This window comes from Podarcis melisellensis (assembly GCF_964234715.1).
Source record: "Podarcis melisellensis genome assembly, chromosome: 10".
Classification (NCBI taxonomy): domain Eukaryota; kingdom Metazoa; phylum Chordata; class Lepidosauria; order Squamata; family Lacertidae; genus Podarcis; species Podarcis melisellensis.
Genome location: NC_138542.1, coordinates 59,751,297 through 59,774,802, shown reverse-complemented (window position 1 = coordinate 59,774,802; position 23,506 = coordinate 59,751,297). Strand labels below are relative to the sequence as shown.

The window sequence follows — 23,506 nt, the reverse complement described above, 5'->3', positions numbered from 1 at the left end:
GTGACGATTTGCTACGCAGTAGGCAAAAACCGAATGGCAACAGCCAATCAGCCAAATGGACAAAATTCCTACCAGGCCCCTGCCCCAAGGCAGACGACCCCATGACAGGCATAGCAAGGTCAGAGGACAACGACCCCCCCCCTTTTCAGGGAGGGTGGGCGGGTGATCCGTTGCACGCAGCCCAAGAGAAGGCCCCAGGCTGCGAGCCCTGTATTTAAGACCTCTGACCCCTCCCACACTTTAGCAACACAACATTCTCCCCAGCAACACTCCTTGCCCAATCACAGCGTGTGGCCAATTTAGGGAGGCCTACCCAAACATATAGAATGTCAACATGTGCTTTAATCTAGGTTTTAGCTTAGTGTTTTATTTATTTTTGGACATTTTAAATATTTGTCTTATACTTTTTGTAAACTGCTTTGAGGTTTGAGCAAGCAGTAGATAAATCTTGTGAAACAAATCATAAAAACGTAACTCTGCAAACCTTGGGGTTCCTCCAAGCATGCTGGTATTTCCCTTTTGTTCCTCAGTGGCCCATTTTGGCCAACAGGCCTGTTATCACCCTCCAATTGAGTTTGCTGTTAGAAGGAATGATATATATTCAGATATGCATTGCTTCATTCGTGTGTGTGTGTGTGTGTGTGTGTGTGTGTGTGTATATATATATATGCTTTCGTAGATTTTCACGGGTACAGGAATGCAGGTTTTGGTGTCCTCGGGTGTCTTCCCGTGTAAAAGTTGGGGTGTCTAGGCGACGTTTCGACGAGGTCTCACTCGTCATCTTCAGGCTGGTGCTTTCGGCTTCTTGTTACTGGAACAGAGCAGGATCTCAGTGTTTGAGTTCCTATAAATACTGTTGAGGGGGTGTGGTGTATAGCCTCCAATGTTCTGGGCAGAGAGGAAGTTCCCAGGCTAGTGTGCCTTTTCTTCTTTTGTTCCTTAATTACTTGAGGGATATCTTGAGTGATTTCTTGAGTGATATCCTGAGTACCACTTAGGTGGGTCATTAGGTGTGGATTAGTTGCTAAAGTCTTTGTGTCTTGACCTCTTGAACTTTGTGAAGAGTTTTTCTGAGAAGATGGCTGTACTGCACTTAGTTGTGCTCTGGCTTGGCTTCGTGTATAGGGGCAAGCTGTGGTTTTGTGGCCTGTGTCAGCCAGATCTGTGTAGGGATTGCAGGGGGGTGCAGCATCCGGAGGTGCCACCATGGTTTGGCTACTGGATGGTGTCTGTAATTTATCTGTGGAGAGGGTCTGGGTTTGGGTCTGGTGTGGTTGATTGGTGATGGCGTTCTGTGTGCCTCTGGATCTGGTGTCAGTTTTTGTGGGGAGGGCTAATTTCCAGATGTCTGGCAAGCGGGATGTGTCGTCACGCTTGTTCATGTTGTGAGGGTGTTTCTCTATCTCGATGGCTTCCATGATTATTCTCTTGTGGTGATGTTCCATGTTAAAGAGCAATTTGGAATCTGCAAAATTAATTTCGTGTCCTGTTTCTTTCATGTGTTGGAAAAGAGAGGAAGTTTTTTCTTCTTTTTTGACGGCATTCTTGTGTTCTGCGATACGTGCATTTATTCGTCTGTTTGTTTGTCCAATGTACGTGGCTGGGCAGACTTTGCAGGGTATTTCATAGACCCCTTGGTTTTCCAACTGGATTTTATCCTTGGGGTTTCTGAGGATATTGGCTATTTTTTGGTTGGTGCAAAAGGCTGTTTTGATATTGTGTTTATGGAGGATTTTGCTAATTTTATCTGTAGTGCCCTTGATATAAGGAAGGAGGGCCATGCCATTGTTTTCTTCTGTGTCTTGGTTTTTGGGGGGTGTTTCTTTTTGGATTAGCTTCGTAACCCTGTTTTGCTGGTATCCATTGGCAATTAACACATTTGAGAGATTCTGTAACTCAGTTGTCAAGTGGTCTTTGTCAGCCAGGCGTTTGGTTCTGGAGATGAGAGTCTTGGCTACGGAGTTTATTTGTGCAGGGTGGTGGTGTGATTGTGCATGTAAGTAGCGGTTGGTGTGTGTTTTTTTCCGGTAGATAGTGTGTCCTAGGGAGCCATCAGGTTTTTTGTAGATTAGGACGTCAAGGAAGGGAAGTTGGTTGTTGGCTTCTATTTCCATAGTGAATTGTATTTTGGGGTGTAGGCTGTTGAGATGTGTGAGGAAGCTATCCAGTTTTTCCTTCCCGTGTGGCCAAATTACAAAGGTGTCGTCAACATATCTGAGCCAAAGTTTGGGTTTGTGTTCTGACTTGTCTAAAGCATTGGTTTCAAAGTGTTCCATGTACAGGTTTGCGATGACCGGTGAGAGGGGTGATCCCATAGGTGCTCCTTCTATCTGGAACATCACCACAAGAGAATAATCATGGAAGCCATCGAGATAGAGAAACACCCTCACAACATGAACAAGCGTGACGACACATCCCGCTTGCCAGACATCTGGAAATTAGCCCTCCCCACAAAAACTGACACCAGATCCAGAGGCACACAGAACGCCATCACCAATCAACCACACCAGACCCAAACCCAGACCCTCTCCACAGATAAATTACAGACACCATCCAGTAGCCAAACCATGGTGGCACCTCCGGATGCTGCACCCCCCTGCAATCCCTACACAGATCTGGCTGACACAGGCCACAAAACCACAGCTCGCCCCTATACACGAAGCCAAGCCAGAGCACAACTAAGTGCAGTACAGCCATCTTCTCAGAAAAACTCTTCACAAAGTTCAAGAGGTCAAGACACAAAGACTTTAGCAACTAATCCACACCTAATGACCCACCTAAGTGGTACTCAGGATATCACTCAAGAAATCACTCAAGATATCCCTCAAGTAATTAAGGAACAAAAGAAGAAAAGGCACACTAGCCTGGGAACTTCCTCTCTGCCCAGAACATTGGAGGCTATACACCACACCCCCTCAACAGTATTTATAGGAACTCAAACACTGAGATCCTGCTCTGTTCCAGTAACAAGAAGCCGAAAGCACCAGCCTGAAGATGACGAGTGAGACCTCGTCGAAACGTCGCCTAGACACCCCAACTTTTACACGGGAAGACACCCGAGGACACCAAAACCTGCATATATATATATATATATATATATATATATATATATATATATATATATATATATATATGAAACCAAGCAACATTGATTAAAATATGGTAGGATTGACAGCAAACTAGGTAAATTAGTTTTGGGGACATTTAATTTAGCAATTGTTACAGCACTCCCATTATAACTATAACCATACTACAGACATTGCTACAGGCTGGAAAAGTGGTGAATTGTCTAAGGCCACGGATCAGTCTGTAGATGGATTTCTAACCCCGCTAAGGACAACAAGAAAACCATAACAATTCATGATATGCCTTTGAACAAAGCATCAGAAAAGGGCAGTGGTACCAAGCCTGTTTGCTTTCCATTAGCCTCTGCTTATCAAGCAGGGAGGTCACATTCCCCAGTGCTTTGACCGTATCTTGAAAGGCCTTATTGTAAAGGAGTGAGAGGAACATTGCTGTGGAAACTATAACTCAACAAGTTTCCTTTCTATCAGCGTTCCAGCTGATAAGTGCTTCCCTCTTGGATGAAAGACCCATCAAGCGAGTTCACCATAGAGCCTATCAGGGCCGGCACATCCATGAGGCAGACTGAGGCAAGTGGAATCCAAAGGGTGATTCTCAGTACACTTAACAAACTAGAGTTCCCAGGATTCTTGCGGTGGGGGGGGGCTGTTTGTTATGTACTGAATTGAATAGGATCCAAACTGCAGCAGTCTGATTGGTCCTAGAACAATAGGATCCAAAAGGCAGCAGTCTGATTGGTCCTAGAACAATAGGATTCAGAATGCAGCAGTCTGATTGGTCTTAGAACAATGCAGCAGTATGATTGGTTGGCAGGAACCACCCAATCATGCTCCAGATAGAAGTGAATCCACAACCTAATTGGCTTACAGTAGAATTCCAGAATTAGCCAATCATGTGCAGCCCATTGTGTAAATAATGTATATAAAGCAGATACTTTGAGGGGACTGTCATTCATTCCTCCTCACCACTATGAGCTGAATAAAGAGCATGAAATCACTTTGCGACTCTGAGTATATTTCACAGTTCATGTGCTTTAGATATGCTGTAACTCAGTGTTTTTCAACCTTTTTTGGGCAAAGGCACACTTGTTTCATGAAAAAAATCACGAGGCACACCACCATTAGAAAATGTTAAAAATTTTAACTCTGTGCCTATATTGACTATATATAAAGTAATTCTCTTGAATAGGAATCAAATTTTTCCCACGGCACACCAGGCAACATCTCGCGGCACACTAGTGTGCCACGGAACAGTGGTTGAAAAACACTGCTCTAAACAAAAGAACGAGCACCTTCTTTGCTTTAAAATCAAAGGATGACAGATGTTTTCAGAGTAAATCACTGCACCGTTAAGCACACAGTGATGAAGAGCCTGCAATAAAGTCTAACTGCGAAGGTTTGTAGTTTTATTTTTGGTGTGAGTCCAGAGATGTTACAAACTTGCCCCTATTTTCATTTGTATTTAGAGAGCATGCTATAAGGCATGAGTATTTTCATGAGTATGCAACAGTGAGACTGGTGACTGGGAGTGGCTGCCGAGATCATATAGCACCGGTCCTGAAAGACCTTCATTGGCTCCCAGTACATTTCCGAGCACAATACAAAGTGTTGGTCCTGACCTTTAAAGCCCTGAATGGCCTCCCCAGTGTACCTGAAAGAGTGTCTCCACTGCCATCATTCAGCCTGGACACTGAAGCCCAACTCCCAGGGCCTTCTGGCAGTTCCCTCACTGAGAGAAGTGAGGTTACAGAGAACCAGGCAGAGGACCTTCTTGGTAGTGGCGCCTGCCCTGTGGAATGCCCTCCCATCAGATGTCAAGGAAACAACTATTTGACTTTTAGAAGACATCTGAAGGCAGCCCTGCTTAGGGAAGTTTAATGTTTGATTCTATTTTTAATATTCTGTTGGGAGCCGCCCAGAGTGGTGGAAACCCAGCCAGATGGGTGGGGTATAAATGATAATGGTGATCATGATCATGCACATGCACATGCATGGACTCTGAAGAGGTCATGCTAATTACTTAGGCATAGCAATTAATAATTAGTGCCTATCATTTTCTACTTTTAGTTAATGACTTGTATCAAACTCAGAGTGGACCCACTGAAGTTAATGAACCTCAGTTAGTCAAGTCCTTTTTTCAATTAGTTAAGGGTTAGACAAATTCATTGAGAATATGGCTATTGATGCGGCAAGCTCTATGGTATGTGGCCTTGAAGACGAAGCTCTGGCTATGGCTCAAGCTTTGTTTTAAACCAGTGGGTATTGCCCCCTTGATATTGAGGGACGATTTCCAATCATCGTGGGAAAGGGAGGTCATTAACGAGGTTCAATCCTGCGGATTGTCTCACCTTTACTTTGAGTCTATGACGTACAATCAAGCTAGAGCTGTGATCTCCCGGAGACTGAGTGACATTGCCAGACAAGAGGACATAGCCCAGGTAAAACCAGGGATGTTCCTAGGGGACCAGATTTATCGGACCATACCAGCCCCCTACCTGGCAGAAATCCACTATGTGGAATACCGCAGACTTCTTACAGTGGCTAGATTAAATGTCCTTGACTCTGCAATATTGTGGGGAAGGTACAGGGGAGTACCCCACCATTAGAAAATGTTTAAAAAATTAACTCTGTGCCTATATTGACTATATATAAAGTAACTCTCTTTAATAAGAATCAAATAAACACAAATATAGTATTTTATAATTACTTTATTATGAAATAGTAAGTAAACAGAAATATGAAAAATCATAAAATACTTTATTCAGTGCGCAACCTGGGCCTGTTTGGCTGAACACAAAGCTGATATTCTGGCTGGAATCGAAGAAAGACACACACGTAGCCCTTCGTCAACAGCTCTCAGTCTCTCTCTGTATTTAGTTTTTATAGCAATCATGCTTGAAAAGCTCAACTCACAGAGATATGTAGTGGAAAATGGGAGCAATGTCAAAATAGCTTTGTTTGCCAGAAGGGGGAACTCCTTGGCAGTTTCCAACCAAAAACTGTCCAAAGGTAGATCAGCAAATCTTAGCTTGAAACCACGATTTTGTCTCAGTTCAGTTAGTTCCTCCTGTCCTTTCCACCAACTGATGCTGAGCTATAAGGGTCCCTAACCCAGTCAAGGCATTCAGTGGAGACTGAAGAGAAATAAAATGACAACTTCCCCTCGAGAGTTTTTAAATGTTTACCTATTATCTCACACAGTGCAGCAGTGTGAACACCTTGCCATTGCTTGGTGAGTGTGAACATTTCAAGATTGCCACTTTCCACGTGTTTGGAAACTCGCCTTGGGAGCAAGAGCCTTTTGTCTGCTTCACCTTCTCCTCAGCCACACCTGAGGAGGCAGCTTACAAAAAGCAGCAGCAACAAAGAGGCCCAAGGGGTGCTTCGTCTCTCTCCCCCCCCCCCGCCATTGCGACCCACCCCAACCAGCTTCACCTGAGGGAAAGGATGAGAAGGGGGTGGCGGGCTGTGTGGAAAAGAACCCCCCCCGGCCAACACAATCCCCTCATACGTTATCCTAGTTTCCTTCCGACGCCCACCAAGCCCCCTTAGCAACAGTGTTGGGGGGGGGAGAGGCAGCGAGGCGGCGGCGGGAAACGGCAAACCAACCCCGCCTCATTTTTCTCCACAGGCTGGCGAGGGGCCTGCCCCGCCACGCTGCGGATCCCAGCTACCCGCCCCTCCCCCCCGCTACTCTCGCCATGTCGCCGCCGCCGCCACCTCAGAGCCGGCCGGCCTTTATGGGGAGGGAACGCGAACCAACGGGGTTTTTATAGCTACCTCAGCTCGAGTGTGCCGTGTGCATCTCCCTCTCTCCGCTCGGTACCAAAAACCGCCGGCGCGCGCGCGGGGTGCCGCCTCCTCCTCCCACTCCGCAGTGCTGCTGCTGCTGCTGCTCCTCCTGCGGGTGAGCTTGGCTTGGGCTTTCAAGCTTTTACTTCCTACTGCCGCCGCTGCGGCCTCGCGCGCTCTTACGGCCATTCACCAAAGCCTCTTACGCCAGGCGCTGAGCTCCCCGCGCCGCGCCGAAAACAGCTTTCTCCTGCTCCTCCTCCTCCTGCGCCTCTCGCTGCCCGACTCGCCCGCCTCCCTCCCACGGCACACCAGGCAACGGCTCGCGGCACACTAGTGTGCCGCGGAACACCGGTTGGGAAACACTGCTGTAACTGTATTGTGTTAGCCACAAGAGAGGGTGAGCCCTGAGCACTAAGCTTCTAATTATTTTCCGTACAATTTGGATCACTTTTGGATTCAATTTTTAATTTAATATTGGACCTCACCCTTCCGCCATCAAAATACTTTCTTGATCTCTATCAGAATGCCTTTCTGTCACTACATGTTTCACACACACACACACAGAGAGAGAGAGAGAGAGAGAGAGAGAGAGAGAGTCAGAGTCTTGCTGCATCTTGGCAACTAACAGATATATTGCCGGCTGTAATGGACTAGAAGCCACGTCATTAAGCATGTGAAGTCTTATCCCCAACTGTGTATCACTTGGCCAATAGGCATACACACTTGGGTATTGGATGGAGGGGAAACCTGTCTTTGTACATAGTAGGGCCAAATGGCCATGGGACAGTTTGTGACGGTTCCATGTGCAGCTCCAGTGAATACAAGATAAGCACTACAGTGCCCATTCATTCATAGTGAAATTAATTGGTGATAACCATCTTCCCCTTGCTGAATAACCTGAACCTGCCAAACCTACTCAGCTAAGAAAATGAGAACAAAGGAATACAGGCATTCAGGTTATTATTATTTTTAAATCCAGGTTTAGGTTCAGTCCAAGTATCCAAAGTTTTGTTGTTTTCTTTATCTACAAGGAGGCAAAAGACAACCATGGGCTTAATCTGAAGTGACTCTGTGCATGTGACTTGCGTTAAAGTTGATTGCTTTTGGGGAATCTGTATTTGCATCTGAAAGTAGACGTTACTAGCTTAAAACGCAGCTAGGCCGTTCCTTTTCTCGGTTTGGATTGCAGCTGGTTTAGGGGGAAACTCATCAAAATGTAGCATTTCATAAGAAACAACAGGATAGGTACAGATGGTGTCTACCATCATGTGCACACTGCTCCCCAAATTATTAGTGAGAGTGCACTAGATGATGCTGAGTAAATGGCAGAACAGACACAGCCCAGGGCCATATAGCCACTTACCGTGGACAAAAAAAATGTATTGCCACCTGGTCTGAAACTGGCTCTAATTTCAAGGGCGGCCAATTAACAAATCACAAAACAGGATATTAATTTGTACAATGTATATGTACAGGAGCAAATTTAGAAATATTTAAATAGAAATACCTTCTCGCTGTGGAGAAGACTTGCGATCAGTCTGCTCTCTAGGGGCTAAGTGTAGTTGGGCAACTCCAAGGCTCTGCCTGATCTCCCATATCGTGATTCTTTATATTTAAGGCACACAGCCCTTCAAAGAGGACTTCTGTCTCCCCAACGGCTTTCTTATTCACAGTTATCAGCAATGTAAAAGAGCTGTGGGGCCCTATCTGAAACTTCCTTTCCTTCATGCATCTGGGGTTCATTTGTACATTTCATTTCATTGTTCCTCATTTTGAAAAGTGTTTATCTGTTTTTCTGTCTTTTTCTCGCAGTGGCAGAAAAGAATAAATACCTCAGCTCCAGGTCTGTAAGGTCAGATCTCCACCCGCAGTCCTCTTGCTCTCCCAGGGACAAGTTTACACCCTAGGTCAGCTTTCGCCAACCTCTTGCCCTCCTGATGTTTTGGAATACAGTGGTACCTCGGGTAACATATGCTTCAGGTTACAGATGCTTCAGGTTACAGACTCCACTAACCCAGAAATAGTACCTTGGGTTAAGAAATTTGCTTCAGGATGAGAACAGAAATTGCTCAGCAGCGGCGTCGCAGCAGCAGCGGGAGGCCCCATTAACTAAAGTGGTGCTTCAGGTTAAGAACAGTTTCAGGTTAAGAACAGACCTCCAGAACGAATTAAGTTCTTAGACCGAGGTACCACTGTACATCAGAAGTTCAAAATCTCTGGAAGGCATCAGGCTGGAGGGAATCATTTCACTGTAAGCTGCTGTAACGGCTGTGGCTGTATGAGCAATTCCAGGAATTTTTATTTAGTGCCATTTTCTTCAGATCCAAATGTTCCTTATGTCCATATTTCAGGTGTGTGCTGCGTCCTTCTGTCTCTTAATTGCCATGTCAATTTCTCCATGAGGGTGACCTGCCACACTTGTTCACGACTGCCTCAGATTGTGGTCCTAGACACTGGGGGTGTTTAAGAATGACCAGGTGTGGGGCGCGTGGGTGAGGAAGAGTCTCCACTTGTAACATTTGAAGGGTTGTTTGCATTAGCCAAATGGATATACCCCTTAATAAGAAATAAAGTCTTTACACGAAATGGTGTAAAATAATTTAAAAGGCAACGGAAATAGAAGATGTAGTGAAATGATCAAAATATAGGTGCAGTTTTGAAAAGAAATGTATGCAATAAAATTACATGCCGGGGCAAGCTTGGGTAAACAAAAACAGATGTTTTACCAGGCATCGAAAACAGTATAACCAAGGTGCCTGCCTTAAACTGTACACTTTACATAGATTGTGCACATTCTGACAAACTGTGCATGTGTACAGATCAATAAGCACCGGTTGTTCATGTGATGTGAACACCCATGATTGATTGGCTGAGGTACATAATAAGAATATTTATGTATTTGCTTGTATACTAATTATTAGTTACAGTTACCATCCCTCCTTTCCTCAAAAAAGCTCAAAATGGTGTACATGGTTCTCCCGCTTTTCTTCCTCACAACATCCCTGTGAGGTAGATTTTTCTAGTCCTAACTTTGCGAGAGGAGGGGAGAATTAAGGGCAGATCCTGTGGCTGGTTCTCTAGCCCTTGCTTGCTTCAATTCATACCCTCCCCCCTTTTAAAGTTGCTTACATGGCTACAACGGGGCAGCAAAACTGAGGTTGAGCTGTGTATGTTGTTGTTGTTGTTTTAAAAAAGAGGAATCCCAAACCACGAATGCTCTGAGCCTCAGACTAAACACAGCCTGCTAGAGACAGGTATCAAAAATGGAGAGAGAAAGAGCCTTTCAATTCTCACCAATTTTAAAAGTATTCTGCTTGACTTGATGTCTCTGCTTCTGCAAGAAGTTAGGCCAGCCTCATGTACAGCCAAAAGCAGTACAGTAAGCAGCTCTTTATTCAACAGCTGTCCTTGTTTGCCCTCAGCTTTCTGGAAGCTTACCCTTCGCAATTGAAATTTTCCACTCTGCAGCGAGATGGTGTGCTGTCCACTTCTAGGGAGGAATTATTCAGTGTGCAAAGATGATGTATGGAAGGGTTGAGCAATCCATAACAATTATTATTATTTCTTCTTGCTGGGATCCCCATCAAATAAGGGTGGAAGCTATGCTAATTGGGGGAGTTCAGAATGCTAACAGCAGAGGGTTCTGCAAAGAGTTGAAATGTGAATATATTGTTAACCTCTATCTCTGCGCTAGGTGAGATCCCAGGGTTTGTATTCCCTGTGGGACAATAAGACACAGTGGGATCTATGGTGCCTTTAGGATATATGGTTTATTTACGCATATATACAACCTGAAGCCTAGATGGAGAGGAATCCAGAGCATCGCCTCCCAAGTGATGCTCTGCCGTGTTGGACATCATGGATAATTTCAGCCACAAACGTTGGTGAGTGGGAAGCATCCACAAGCAGTGGTTTTGAGCAAGCACTGGTCACGTTGTGACTGCTTGGCAGCTCTCGTCACATGGAGAATTGGTCATGTGTGGTCTCTGAGCATGTAAAAAATGAGCATTCCTGTGGCCCTAGTTCCATCTGTTTCTCAGCAGTATGGAAGCTGGCTCATCATGTGGCTGAAAGTACCATATGAGACACAGTTCACTGTCTACCGTGTGGCATTGGAAGCCACAGAGTTGTAAGTCAATTATAGACAGAAAATATGAAAAGAAAAGAAAATACGAAACATATTGCATACGAACATGTTAAATAGAAAAACAAAATGTAGCGTGGTAATATGAAAATCTTCCATCCAGACAAGATGTGCAAGTACTCTCACACTGTGATCCGACTCAGAAGTAAGCCCTACTGAAGTCAGTGAAGTTTGCTTCACAGTAACAGTGCTTTGATTTTCTTCTGGCAGGGTGCTTATTTCTTTAACTAAAGCATGGCAGGCGGGAATTCATCAGGTAAAGCTAACATTGCATTTCATGCTCAAAGTTTCATTCACTGAAATGCTGATTGTCCTGAAGCTGTCAAAAGCAGAGGAGTCCTGTCCAAAATATATTCAAAAAGGCAATCCTAGTTATTAAAGCTTTATTCCCATTTTATATAATTTCTGTTTTGAAAAGACATATGGCTCCCTTTCCATCTAAGAAGGCTGTTGTGATCATAAACTGGGCCAAATATAAACAGTGACTTTCAGTGATTCCTCAGGGTAGGTTAGGAAAGCAATAACACAAACTAGGAACAGCAGGGACTAGCACCTTAATAACCCACTATGGAGAATTAAATCTACCTGTGAAAAGTGCCCTCTCTCTCTCTCTCTCTCTCTCTCTCTCTCTCTCTTCTTTCTTTGTTTTGTTTAGAGTAGTTAGCTTGTTTTTATTATACTTTATTATGAAATGTCTTAATAAAATCTTACTTTAAAAAGAAAGCGTGTGAAAGAATTAAATCTGAGTAAGAGCTTTGCTACTAATAGAGCAGTAGCTTTGCTACTAATAGAGCAGTAGCAGTAGCAAAACAGAGCACAGGTGAAAAGCAATGTCATTCTCACCCTCTATCAGGGTTCCTTATTTGACATATTCCACCTGTCTTCTATTCCTAACTGATTGGGGAAAGAATGCTACTATTTTCATTGGTTCTCTTGACCTTACCCTGACTCCAGGACATCATCACAATTATTTAAAAGGGGAACTGTATGGGTGACTAGTGTATTCTTTTGGTCTTTTTCCCCTACAGGTAAGAGGGTTAGTAAAAAGGGTTTGGGATTGTGATAGGTGTGCATGGTGCATTGTTTTGAAAGTGTGTCCCATTTGCTTTCTGTCTGTGAAGGTGTTTGTTGCCAGGCTCTCTATGGCTGTTGATCTTTTTGGCTTATTTCTGGGGGAAAGAAATGAAAATATAAGTAAGCTGAGAGCAGCAGCTTCCGCTCTGCAGATGCAAAGCAAGAGAGCCAAGCCTTCTTTCCTAATGCTGTAGAGTGAGAACTTAAAAAGAAATGTAGGAAATTATAAATGTCTTAATAAGTGGTTATGTTGCAACACTTCCTTGTGCTAATGTGGTCCTTTATTCAAAAATAGATCTTGCTGAGTTAACTGGAGCTTGGTGATAATATCTTAGTATGGTCACTTAGCACTATGGTCTGCCTGGCATGCACAAGATCCCAGGTTTGAACCCCAGAAGTTCCAGGCAGGAAGAGCAGTGTACCACAGGGCTTCTTAATGCAGCACCTGTGTGAATCAGTGTGCCTGTTCCTGCAAGGCACAAATGAAAGATGTCAGTAAGAATCTCCTCAAAAGATATTCAGTATAAAGCTGTTTGTTACTTCTGCATAGTTCCTCTTTGCATTGGGTCAGTCTCTTTGACATCAAATACGTCCTCATAAACATGCCCACTTTTTATTTGGTGCTAGAATTGGCCGATACAGATCATTTCGTGATCCTGTCTCTTCTGCTGTTTTAGATGCTGCAGCCATTTTGTGTCATGCCACACCTTTGCAGCAGCCATTTTGTTCTATGCCCTATAGTAGCCATTTTGTGACTGGGGATCATGGCACATTCTCAAAGTTCCAGGTGTGCCCAATGGCCCAAAAGGGTTGGTGACTCCAGGTGTAGACACTATTAAGTGAGATGGACCAGTGTTCCAAGTTGCACAGACCTATTCCCATTTGGGGAATAGTCCGCTCCGCTTAAGCGAGAACTGGGGTGTCATCTTTTTCAGCATTGTAGTGATGGGTTTCGTGAGCTGCTAGCTACAAACATTTCTGTTTTAGGAGTTTCACTTAAGTTCTTAAAGAGACAAGAGCCAAAACTCAAATGAGAGTGACTTGTCTTGTTCAGTACTTGTTAGGCCAATGCAACTCTTCTGTGGCAAATTAACTGTTGACCTCCTTTTCCAGCTCTTGCTAGTTGCAGTGCCAAGTTATGTCTTCCAACAGTCAAGGAAATATGTCTTCCCATGAGAAGGTGCAGGAGGCATCTGCACAGGAGGAGGTGAGTTCGGAAAAATGGGCTGTGAACAAGTCTATGCAATGAACAGCCTCCAAAATGCATTATTGCATGTTTTGTACAAAGTGTTTTAAATGACGAGTGTAGGTTAGTCCTAGCTCAAATTGGTTTTGCAGGGCTACACAGGTTGTATGTACCACACTCTGACGAAATATTTCCTCCCTGTGTAGAATGTCTTGAGAAGAGTAGTCAGCATGCCATTGGTTAGCTCTGCCTATGACATGGCTGCGAACGCCTACAACTCTACCAAGGGCAGCCACCCCTATGTGAAGTCTGTCTGTGATGCTGCCGAGAAGGGCATGAAGACCCTGAAAGAAGTGGCGGTCAGCACTGCTCAGCCCATCCTGACTAAACTTGAACCCCAGAGTAAGTCAAGGGCAGACTTCTAAGCAAGCTTGTCCAACGGTGTAGGCAAAATACTAGGGACAAAACTACCTATTGATGCAATGTCCATGGAGTAACTTCCTGCTTAATAAGTGGAGGTGGTTTGCATGTTCAGATTATATCGTGAGATGCATGCATGGGTGTCCATAGGAATTTTTCCATGGGAGCAAAGGAAATGCTTTAAAATAAAATTAAATTGAGAACTGGTCTACCATTTCTAGCAACTGAGTAGTGGTGAAATTCAGGTAGCCCGTGTCCTTGATACTTCCTTTGGTGCTACTGGACTGGAACTCCGTCACTGTGGCGCATGTATGAATGTGTAGCATCATGGAGAGCTCTTAGCTGTGCTTGAAAACTGGTGACATTGCCCTGGTTTCTGCACCCGCCTTCTCTACTTATCCCAGCTGCATTCATGGCAGCTTCCCATCCCTGGGGCGAGGCTTTCAAATTGCCCTTACAAATCTAGAAAGGTACTAGAATAATAAGGCCAGCCTCTTAAAGCTGCAACCCTCTAATAACTGCAAAAGGTGTGTTTGTAGATGGGAAAGCTAAAGCTTGTGAAAATGAAGACTTGGAAATACATTGGGTTTTTCATATTGGCGTAGTAGAAAGCAATAAGATAACAATTTTCTGTATTCGTAGTTGCAGCAGCAAATGAGTATGCTTCCTGGAGCTTGGATGCCCTGGAAGAGAAGCTGCCAATTCTTCAGATGTCAGCTGATAAGGTAAGCTGTGGTGCAGCTAGGTTGGGACCTTAGGAGCCAAAGTCCAGGGAGGCAGAGATAATGTCAGGCCTGTTTGCCATGGCCCTTATTAGCACCTGGGCATCTTCTCTTCTTATTTCAAGAACATTTTCTAGTCGAGTAACATGTACATGTGCTTGATCTTATTATTTTCACTTTCAATAAATATTATCCTTCCGTACAAGATAATGGCATGGTTCTGTTACATTGCCGGTGAGTATTTGTATGGAAACGACGTGTGGTTTCTTGCTGCCTCGCAGGTTGCTTCTGACACCAAGGAGATGGTGTCGTCCAAAGTGGCAAGCGCTAAGGACGCCATTGCCGGCAAGCTCTCTGGAGTTGTAGGCATGACGAAAGGAGCTGTGCAGGATGGCATGGAAGCAACCAAGTCTGCTATTGGCCAGAGTCTGACCACCGTTATGGAATCCAGAATGGGCCAGATAGCTGTCAGTGGTGCTGAGGCAATGCTTGGCAGATCTGAAGACCTGATAGATGAATATCTCCCCATAACAGATGAAGAACTGGGTATGTAACTTAACAACCAATGATCCTAAAGATGTCAAGGAGAAGCAGAGTTCAATGCCAGTTATGTAAATAGGTTATGCAAGAGGTTTTAAATAGTTATGCAAGAGGTTTTAAAAAGCCATTCCAAACAGAAATGTTTTCATTACCTGACTAAAATGCTAGAGAAGGGACTAGTCTTGCCTCCTTTGGGGGGGTGGGGTGTTACCACCCTGTATCATGTTCCCATCAACCAAACTACTTTAGTTGGTAGGGCATCTAACAAGGCCTCTGAAGATCTCAACCTGCAGGCAGGTATATACAGAAGGAAACAGTCTTTCAGATATCTGTTCAATGGGTCAGTGTGTCTGGCTGTTCGCCATAAGGTTGATGGTTTGAGCCCACCCAGGGACACCCGTAGACAGGATTGTTGCATTGCAGGGGGTTGGACAACATAACCCTGGGGGGGGGGGTTCCCTTCCAACTCTACAGCTTTTTGATTCTATAAACTGGTAGGAAATCTGTTTCAGTGTGTAATTGTAATGGGATGGAATCCCCTGGACTCTTTCAAGCAGCAGGGCATTGGTGCAACGGCTGGTGTTTGGGGCGAGGGAAGGAGAGCAGCAGGGTTGCTTTTCAATCTCTCCCCATCTGACTTCAGTTTGGACAGGAAACCTCAAATGTAAAAGCCTGCAAGACATTGTGCAGTTATCTGGGGATTACTGTGTTGTTCACATCTTCATCATTGGGACCCACATTGTACTCCCCTCCTCCAAATCTACAGCTGCATGCCTTGCACTGAACAATAGAAACTGTGCTATGGAAGATGTAGCTTTCCACTAGGCACTGAAATACGGTATTGTATGTGGGAGCGATTGGAAAACACACTTTGTGCACCAGCCCTTGCCTTCAAATGTGAATTTAGCAATCAATTCCTAGATTCCCTGCCATGGTACCCCTTCAAATGGGCAGTGAAACTTTCCTTCCTTACACATGATTCTGCTAAAGGAGCATGAGACATCAAGGCTGTCCCCTGCTGAATCCACTGTGGTCTTCTCTTCCTTAGCTGAGATTACAGCAGCTGCAAAGGATGGCAATGTGGTTCCGGTGCAGCAGTGTGAGCAGCAGGAATATCTGGTGCGCTTGGGCTCCCTTTCAAGCAGACTCCGCCAAAGGGCCTACTTGCACGCTGTGGCGAAGATCAGGCGAGCCAGGCAAAGGATACATGAGTCTCTCTCCCAGCTCCAGCAGATAATTCACATGGTATGAGCTTGGTCTCCCCTTTTAAGACTGTCCTGTGCCACTGCAAATCGCCCTTTTAATTATAGAAAAGCACCTGAGCAATCAAATATTTTAAAGCTGCAATTTCAGAGTCCATGTTTTCTTTAAATGGAATGGAATTTGACCATGATCTGACTCCCAAGGGGAACCTTGCTTGGTTTATGGTATTTGGGTGGGGGGACATTTGGCCCTCTAGACATTGCTGAACCACAACTCCTGTCATGGCTATTGGCCATGACTTGGTGGGGCTGATGGGAATTGTAGCTCAGCAAGCATCTGGGAAGCTAGAGGTTTTCCACACCTGCACTATATGAACTTTGGCGCTTATATGCAAGGGATGCATAGTCCAGGTTATGTGATACTGGACCCTTTGGGAGTTTCCCAAAAGCAAATTTGTGGTAAGCACTTATATGGGGCTTAAGGTGTGGGTGTGGGAAACCTGTAGCCCCTCCAGTGGTTTCTTAGACTACACCTCCCATCATTCCTGACTAGGCTAAGCTCATAATTCATGGGTTCCCCATCCCTGAGCTGAGGAATGCTCTATTGGCTTTGTGTACACACACACACACACACACACACACACACACACAGACATCTCTCTTTAGAAATCTCAAAGGGCCCTTGAAGGAATGAACCTTACACTGATGTTTCCATCTGATGCCTTATGATATTCTTCTGACATGGATAACTTATCCAGAAAAGATGGGTAACAAATCGCAAGGCAGAACAAGGATGGGGGACCTCTGGTCCTCCAGATGTTCAGCTCTCTTCAGCCCCAGCCAGCATGGCCAACAGTTGAGATGTGTTCCAGCAACACCAGGAGAGCCACAGTTTCCCCATCCATCATAGAGGGAGTTCCATAGATGGTATTGCTTCAACCTTGTTCCAACACACTTGGGTAAACTTATCCTTGGGAAAATAGACTTGTTACATAATCTAGCGTATTGTCACCAGCATAGTAGGAACCAATACCCCCAAATTTCAGCCACTTGCCATTTGTTTCTATAAGCAAAAAAAGGGGGGGCAAAAAAACCACAAAGCTCGTGTGCTCTATTTTTCCTATTTTGGCTTGGACAAAAAAAACCCCAATAGTAACATAATTGGCTTTTTTAAAGTGCCATGTAGCTTTTTGAATCAAAGGCCTAAGGAAGCCATTCCTGACCCTACACACACAGAGTTGTCGGGGGGGGGCACATTTTACCCAGCTTATTTGAATTTGGCCATGTTGACGACTTAGTTCCTGTTGAAAGTTAAACTAGTGTGTCTTGTTCCCCTCCAGATTGAATACATGAAACAAGGTGTGGGACAGACCTTTCATGAGGGTGAAAAGAAGCTTAGCCAGATGTTGATCGAATGGAACAAGGCAAACCCAGAAGCAAAGGATAACAAAGATATGGTGCAGCTACAGGTATATCTTTGCAATGGTGCTTTTGCCTGTCCCCGATAGGAAGTACAGGTTGTCAGTAATGGCTTGCTTGCCTCAACAGGTAGAAAGCCAAACCCTGACAATGTTTCAGTACCTGATCCATCGTCTGCAGACCGTTAGCCAAACCCTGGTGTCCAGCATCCAAGGATTCCCTTCTAGCCTGGAGGATAAGGTGCAGAAAGTCGGCCAAAGCACTGGAGAACTTCATGCTGCCGCTTCCACGGTCAGATCCTTCCAGGACCTCCCCAGCACCCTCCTGGCCCAGAGCCGCCAGACAGTGCAGAAAGCGCAAGAATACGTGGATGAGCTGCTGGAATATGTCACTCACAACACCCCTCTCTCCTGGCTGGTGGGGCCTTTCGTGCTCTCTGGCAAGCTGCCTGCTGAAGTTTCAGAACCAGCAGATTGAGGCAAGACCTCTTGCAACAAGCCTGCTATGCACTCTTTTTGCTCTAGATGTCAGCACTGTATTTTGATAACTTCATGGCAGGTGAGCCCTGTACAGTCTAGAAGATGAGCATCTTTGTGCTGGCTGAACTCTCAGAATTGTAAATATCCAAAACAGTCACTTTATTTATTTAATATTTCAAAATGTCGTAGAGCAAAGCTGCTAATATTGAAGTGGTGGTAATTAAATAATGGTCAAAACTGGTATAGTTGGGAACCCTGCTGTCGCTGCCCCATAGGAACAATACATGACTTGTAGTTGTCAAATCCTGTGAATTGTCTTGCTTTTTGGGGAAAGTGTTTAAAGATGGCCAAATAAACTCTGCTGCATTCCAACACCGGTCTCCAGTGTCTCTCTGGCTGCTGGGGACAAAACGAAGCCCAAATTTGTTTGCCAGGTGCTGCTGTAAGATGCTCAGCCAACTGGGACATAATAAAACAAATGAGAGGGGTCTCTTCTAAAAGATTAGTGGCATGGCCTTTTGTAGAATATTGGTAGGCAGCTTGTGGCCTACAAGCCACAGACAGCCTCCCATACTCCCCCCCCCCCGGGTGCCCTATTGCAGGTGGAGAGCAAAAATTGACGGGCAAGTAGGCATTCCTGAACATGCGTAGGCTAGTCATGGCATGAGGCAGAGTCACACTTTGGAACATTACTTAAACCACCGCTGCTTTGTTTGCACTTGTTCAGGAGTGCATTTAATGGTGGGAGGTGCAAGCCCATTGTACAGGATAGCCAATGTGTAGTGGAGGCTTGGCACCAGCACTTGGTACGCTTGGCAACTGCTGGGGCCTTGGCATCTTGGCAAGCTGACAGCTGCCCTGGCAGCCACTTAAAATTTCCCACAATATCCCAGAGCTACTGCTTACAGCATTCTAGGCAACTGTCAATCACTATGAGCCATTTTTTCGTAGTAAGCAACAAATATAATACATAAATGGGCAGCATAATACAATTTTAAATGGTAACCTCCTGTGTGTGTGTGTGTGTGTGTGTGTGTGTGTGTGTGTGTGTATGCACACACATGTGCCATTCAAGTTTCCCACAATGCCTTTATCGAGTGTTCTGGGAAATTGAAAATGGCGACTTGTGGCTGAACACCTTTGCTGTCAAGTAGGCCCTGTGGCTGGGGAGTAGCACTGAAGGAGGAAACACATGGAGGCTACTTTGCCAAGAAGCTCTCACACCTGAAGATTACCCTGTAGCTAGGAGTACTGCACATATTCTATGCAAACTGCTTAGAGGTTATGGGTGGTTTATTTAACCAATTCTGTTAAATAAACAGAAATAAATATCTCTCAGCTGGATATCAAAGCACCATGAGAAGATCCAGACACTCACAAAAATTAGGTACTTGGCCAACATCAATATGTGAGAGGAATTTACTTGGTTATTCACTGGGTTGTATTTTAATCCTGGTTTATTCCAGAGCCTCTTATCTTTTTACAATTAAAGATACCTATGGCTTTCACCCGGCCTGCATCCTCTAGTTCCTCAATGGGACTAGAGATGCAAGGCAAACCAATAAGATGGAATGTGAGCAAAAGATAAATTAGGTTCACAGCTAGTCAGTTCCCATTTTGCAAAATAATGCACTTGAGTGTGAAACAACAATCAGGCGCAGTTTTCTAAGAACAAAGCTTAGATATAACTCATTGGAAGAAATCTTTCTAATTAATGAGAACAACTCCATACTTGCCCAAATTCCTACCACTGCAATGGATCATGTAAGGCAAGGATGGATAATCTGTGGACCTGCAGATGTTTTATTACAACTCAACATCATCCCTGACCTGTGATCATGCTGGCAGGATCTCATGGGAGATAAACTCTTAACAGCATCCAAAGGGCCACAGGTTCCCCATCTCTGTTGCAGATGACCCAATGTGCTTATCAATCTCAACTTGCCAGTGTTGGAAAGTTCACAAGAGTTATGGCCTATGAGAGCCATATGGTTTCACACTCCAAAATGTCAGTATATGGAAACATCACCGCTGCAGACAGCCAGTTTGTTGACATCACATGATGCGCTTATCTGTGGAAAAGAAGAATTTCCCAGGACGTTCACAGGCTGGATAAGTCTTTGTGAAGAGTGTAACTTGAAACCTTCCGATTGCACAGTTTGTCAGACTTGCTGGAAGAACTGAACTGAAAGGACGTGTTTTTTCTCTAGTGCTGTAATGTCAGAAATAAACATCATGTAAATAGATTTCTGACTTATTTTTCTTTCCCCTGCGGAAGCAGGAGGGAGGGGTTGTGCATTTTACCCACTTTTGGGAAAATGTCGCCTATCCCTGGTCTGTCTGGATATCAGCCAGAGGAGGTTACCAGTAAGCAAGCTCCGAGGACAGTGAGAGGGGCCAGCCTCTATGGAGGGGGCTTGCAAACCAACACAAAACACAGATGTGGATCCAAATGGAGACATCAAAGATGGCTTCTCCCGTATCACCCCTCACCTCCCATGTGCCCAGGAAATTTGTGATACTGGGCAGTGCCATCCCATTCTCAACTTGAGGAAAAAGCTCATCTCCAGCCTGTTGGAAGCAAAAGACCACACCAACAGTCTCCAAAACATTTGGTTTAGTTAGCATTAAAGATCTCTCCCATTTTATCCAGACACTCTAAAGCAGAGGTAGGAATCCTGTGGCCCTCCAGATGTTGGATTCCATCTCTGCTCTGTCAGCAGAAGCCAGAGCAAGGACTCCCAATAGCACAATGGGGTTTCCCCCCCTTCCACATGCCCCCTGCACCCCGCCCCCCAAAAAAACCAAAAAGCACTCTAGAGTGTCAGAATAATCCCCAGAATAGAATGATAGAGGAGGAGAGATTGAAATGCTCTCTTTAACACCATGTTGAATTCCACCCTAGGTCCACAAACAATTCATAATTAATTTTTTTAAAATCCATTGTTTGGATGTTTCCTTTACATTGAAATGAATGTAAGTTGCATGACTTGCATAAATAGTTACGCAAGTTATATAACCTGCACAACTTATTTATGTAAGTTATATAATTTGCATAGATTACATTCAATAGCGGACAGGAAGACTAACACAGTAGTTCCTGGAAAGGACATTGTATCATAATGGAAACAGCACTGGTTACGATGAATGCAGATCAGAAAGGAAAATGCTGCCTTCTTGCATCCCTCATTGTCATCAGCTGTGCTCCTGGATCTGATCTGGGAGAGACTCCAGGGAAGGGAAGGCAGTCAGAACTAGCACTGGCATTGACAGTGACTTTACAAACTGTGACTTGAAGCATCTGTGTTTGAGCTTGCTTTTCCTTCTTCCCTCCTATTCCTTTTCCCTTGTACCGTATATGTGTCATGTCGGGATGCGGTGGCGCTGTGGATTAAACCACAGAGCCTAGGGGACTTGCCGATCAGAAGGTCGGCGGTTCGAATCCCCACAACGGGGTGAGCTCCCGTTGCTCGGTCCCTGCTTCTGCCAACCTAGCAGTTCAAAAGCATGTCAAAGTGCAAGTAGATCAATAGGTACCACTCCAGCGGGACCGTAAACGGCGTTTCCGTGCGCTGCTCTGGTTCACCAGAAGCGGCTTAGTCATTTTGGCCACATGACTCAGAAGCTGTACGCCGGCTCCCTCTGCCAGTAAAGCGAGATGAGCGCTGCAACCCCAGAATCGGCCATGACTGGACCTAATGGTCAGGGGTGCCTTTACCTTTACCTGTGTCATCTCTTTTTAGAATGTGAACCTGAGAACTGGTTTTTGTAAGCCATGCTGAGAATCTTTTTGGCTAAATGGCAGGGGAACAAATGCTGTAAACACAGTGGTACCTCGGGTTACATACACTTCAGGTTACATACGCTTCAGGTTACAGACTCCACTAACCCAGAAATAGTACCTCGGGTTAAGAACTTTGCTTCAGGATGAGAACAGAAATCATGCTCTGGCCGCGCGGTGGCAGTGGGAGGCCCCATTAGCTAAAGTGGTGCTTCAGTTTAAGAACAGTTTCAGGTTAAGAACAGACCTCCAGAACAAATTAAGTACTTAACCTGAGGTACCACTGTAAATACACAGACACCCTTCGGGAGCCCGTTCTCGTCTCTGAAGCACTCGGAGGTATGCAGAACTGCCGAGTTGTTAGTATGTGGACAACTGCATTGGCATTTTTGGCAAGTGGAAAGGTTGGCACAGCAGGGTGAGAAGTTGTTCTTAAGCAGGAGCTGTGTGCCATTGCGGGAACTTTGCCGTGACACCACTCTCACCTAGATACACACTCTGCTCTCTGCCTCACCCTCGCTGTGACACCCAGCTGCTGTATGGAGCCATAAGTGGGAGTGACCTTTTCAACTCTCTCCGCACTGGAACATGCAGGGGCAATTCTAATTGGTCTCAGGGATCATTAGAGCAGCCTGTGCATTTTTCAGTGGGAGTTGAACTGGAGTTTAACTGCTCAGCAGCCCGGCTTGGCCCTCACACAGCTGTTATGATTCAGCAGGATTCTTCAAGTGAATTTTATGCCACACTTTTATTTTTAACCCTTATTTATCTTTTGCCCTAAGAACAGGACTTTTTTCAGCTCCAGCACCTCTCAGGTGGGCACCATTGTCACTATAAGAGAACAAGGGAGGTGGTCACAGTGAGATCTGGCACCTCTTTTTCTAGAAAAATAGTGCTGTCTAAGAACTGTTAATTTGATGCAAGCTGGCAGACCTACAGTTATGACTTCCCCACGAAGAATTATGGGAAGTGTGGTTCAGTGTGCTGAGAGACGTTAGGAGACCCCTATTCCCCTCACAGTTACAGTTCAAAGTGGTTTAACCATCAATTCGTCTTCCCAAGGAATTCTGGGAATTGTAGCTCTCTGAGGGGAATAGGGGTCTCTTAACAACCCCAACATCCTTAACAAGCTGAAGTTCCCAGGATTCTCTGGGGAGAGACATGACTGTTAAAGTGGCATAAATGTAAGACATGAGTGTGGCACTGCTGCATTAAGCAAGTATTCCTGACATTTTACAGCTTGTTTTTGCATTACTTTCCATACTGCAACATTTGGGTTAATAGGTTTGTTGCACAAGACCTCTGAATCAGAGCTGAACATAGCAACTATCTGGGAACACCCCTACTTCAGAGCTCAGGGTGAAAAACTTCAGCATAAATATCTGGTCATTTATCTGCTGAGATGGGTTTTTGGGTGTTGACTATGAACCCTGATTTGATGTATTATTTACTCAGTTTGGGATGGTGGTGTTGCAAAATATGGGATTTGTCCTGCAAAACCCTGTCAACAACTGCACCAGTTTGGAGGGGAGTTCCAAATTTGGGGGTTTGTTGTCAAGTAAGCTGCGTTTTTCCATTGTCTTCTAACTGGTCGCCCAGCAAACTGGTGGAAACTGAATAGAAACAGCATGTGACCTCTGAGTTGATAGTGTGACAATGCC

The 23,506-nt window shown here is 44.9% G+C and overlaps 1 protein-coding gene across 10 annotated transcripts; it reads left to right on the top strand.

Annotated features, from left to right (window-relative positions):
* Positions 1-3,275: 3,275 nt before the first annotated feature.
* LOC309378693 (perilipin-3-like) lies at positions 3,276-18,436 on the top strand. 10 transcript variants are annotated; one of them, XR_014172157.1, is made up of 9 exons: positions 12,059-12,905; positions 13,210-13,303; positions 13,489-13,684; positions 14,345-14,427; positions 14,706-14,970; positions 16,013-16,209; positions 17,507-17,635; positions 17,715-18,309; positions 18,340-18,436. XR_014172157.1 is itself a non-coding variant. In XM_081927256.1 (8 exons), exons 2-8 carry the CDS (start codon positions 13,235-13,237, stop codon positions 18,060-18,062), a joined length of 1,287 nt encoding a protein of 428 aa, XP_081783382.1. In that variant the 5' UTR covers positions 3,276-3,653; positions 13,210-13,234; the 3' UTR covers positions 18,063-18,436. The 10 variants fall into 10 exon arrangements, 9 of the variants coding, with proteins under 9 accessions (XP_081783382.1, XP_081783386.1, XP_081783385.1 ...); XM_081927256.1 differs by lacking the exon at positions 12,059-12,905 and adding an exon at positions 3,276-3,653 and having other exon boundaries at positions 17,715-18,436; XM_081927260.1 differs by lacking the exon at positions 12,059-12,905 and adding an exon at positions 7,248-7,834 and having other exon boundaries at positions 17,715-18,436.
* The last annotated feature ends 5,070 nt before the right edge of the window (positions 18,437-23,506 follow it).

Coding starts and splice junctions, on each gene's coding strand:
- LOC309378693 (XM_081927256.1), top strand. CDS start 13,235: ATGTCTTCCAACAGTCAAGGAAATATGTCTTCCCATGAGAAGGTGCAG. Junction 13,685..14,344: donor GACTAAACTTGAACCCCAGA/GTAAGTCAAGGG, acceptor CTGTATTCGTAG/TTGCAGCAGCAAATGAGTAT. Junction 14,428..14,705: donor TTCAGATGTCAGCTGATAAG/GTAAGCTGTGGT, acceptor GCTGCCTCGCAG/GTTGCTTCTGACACCAAGGA.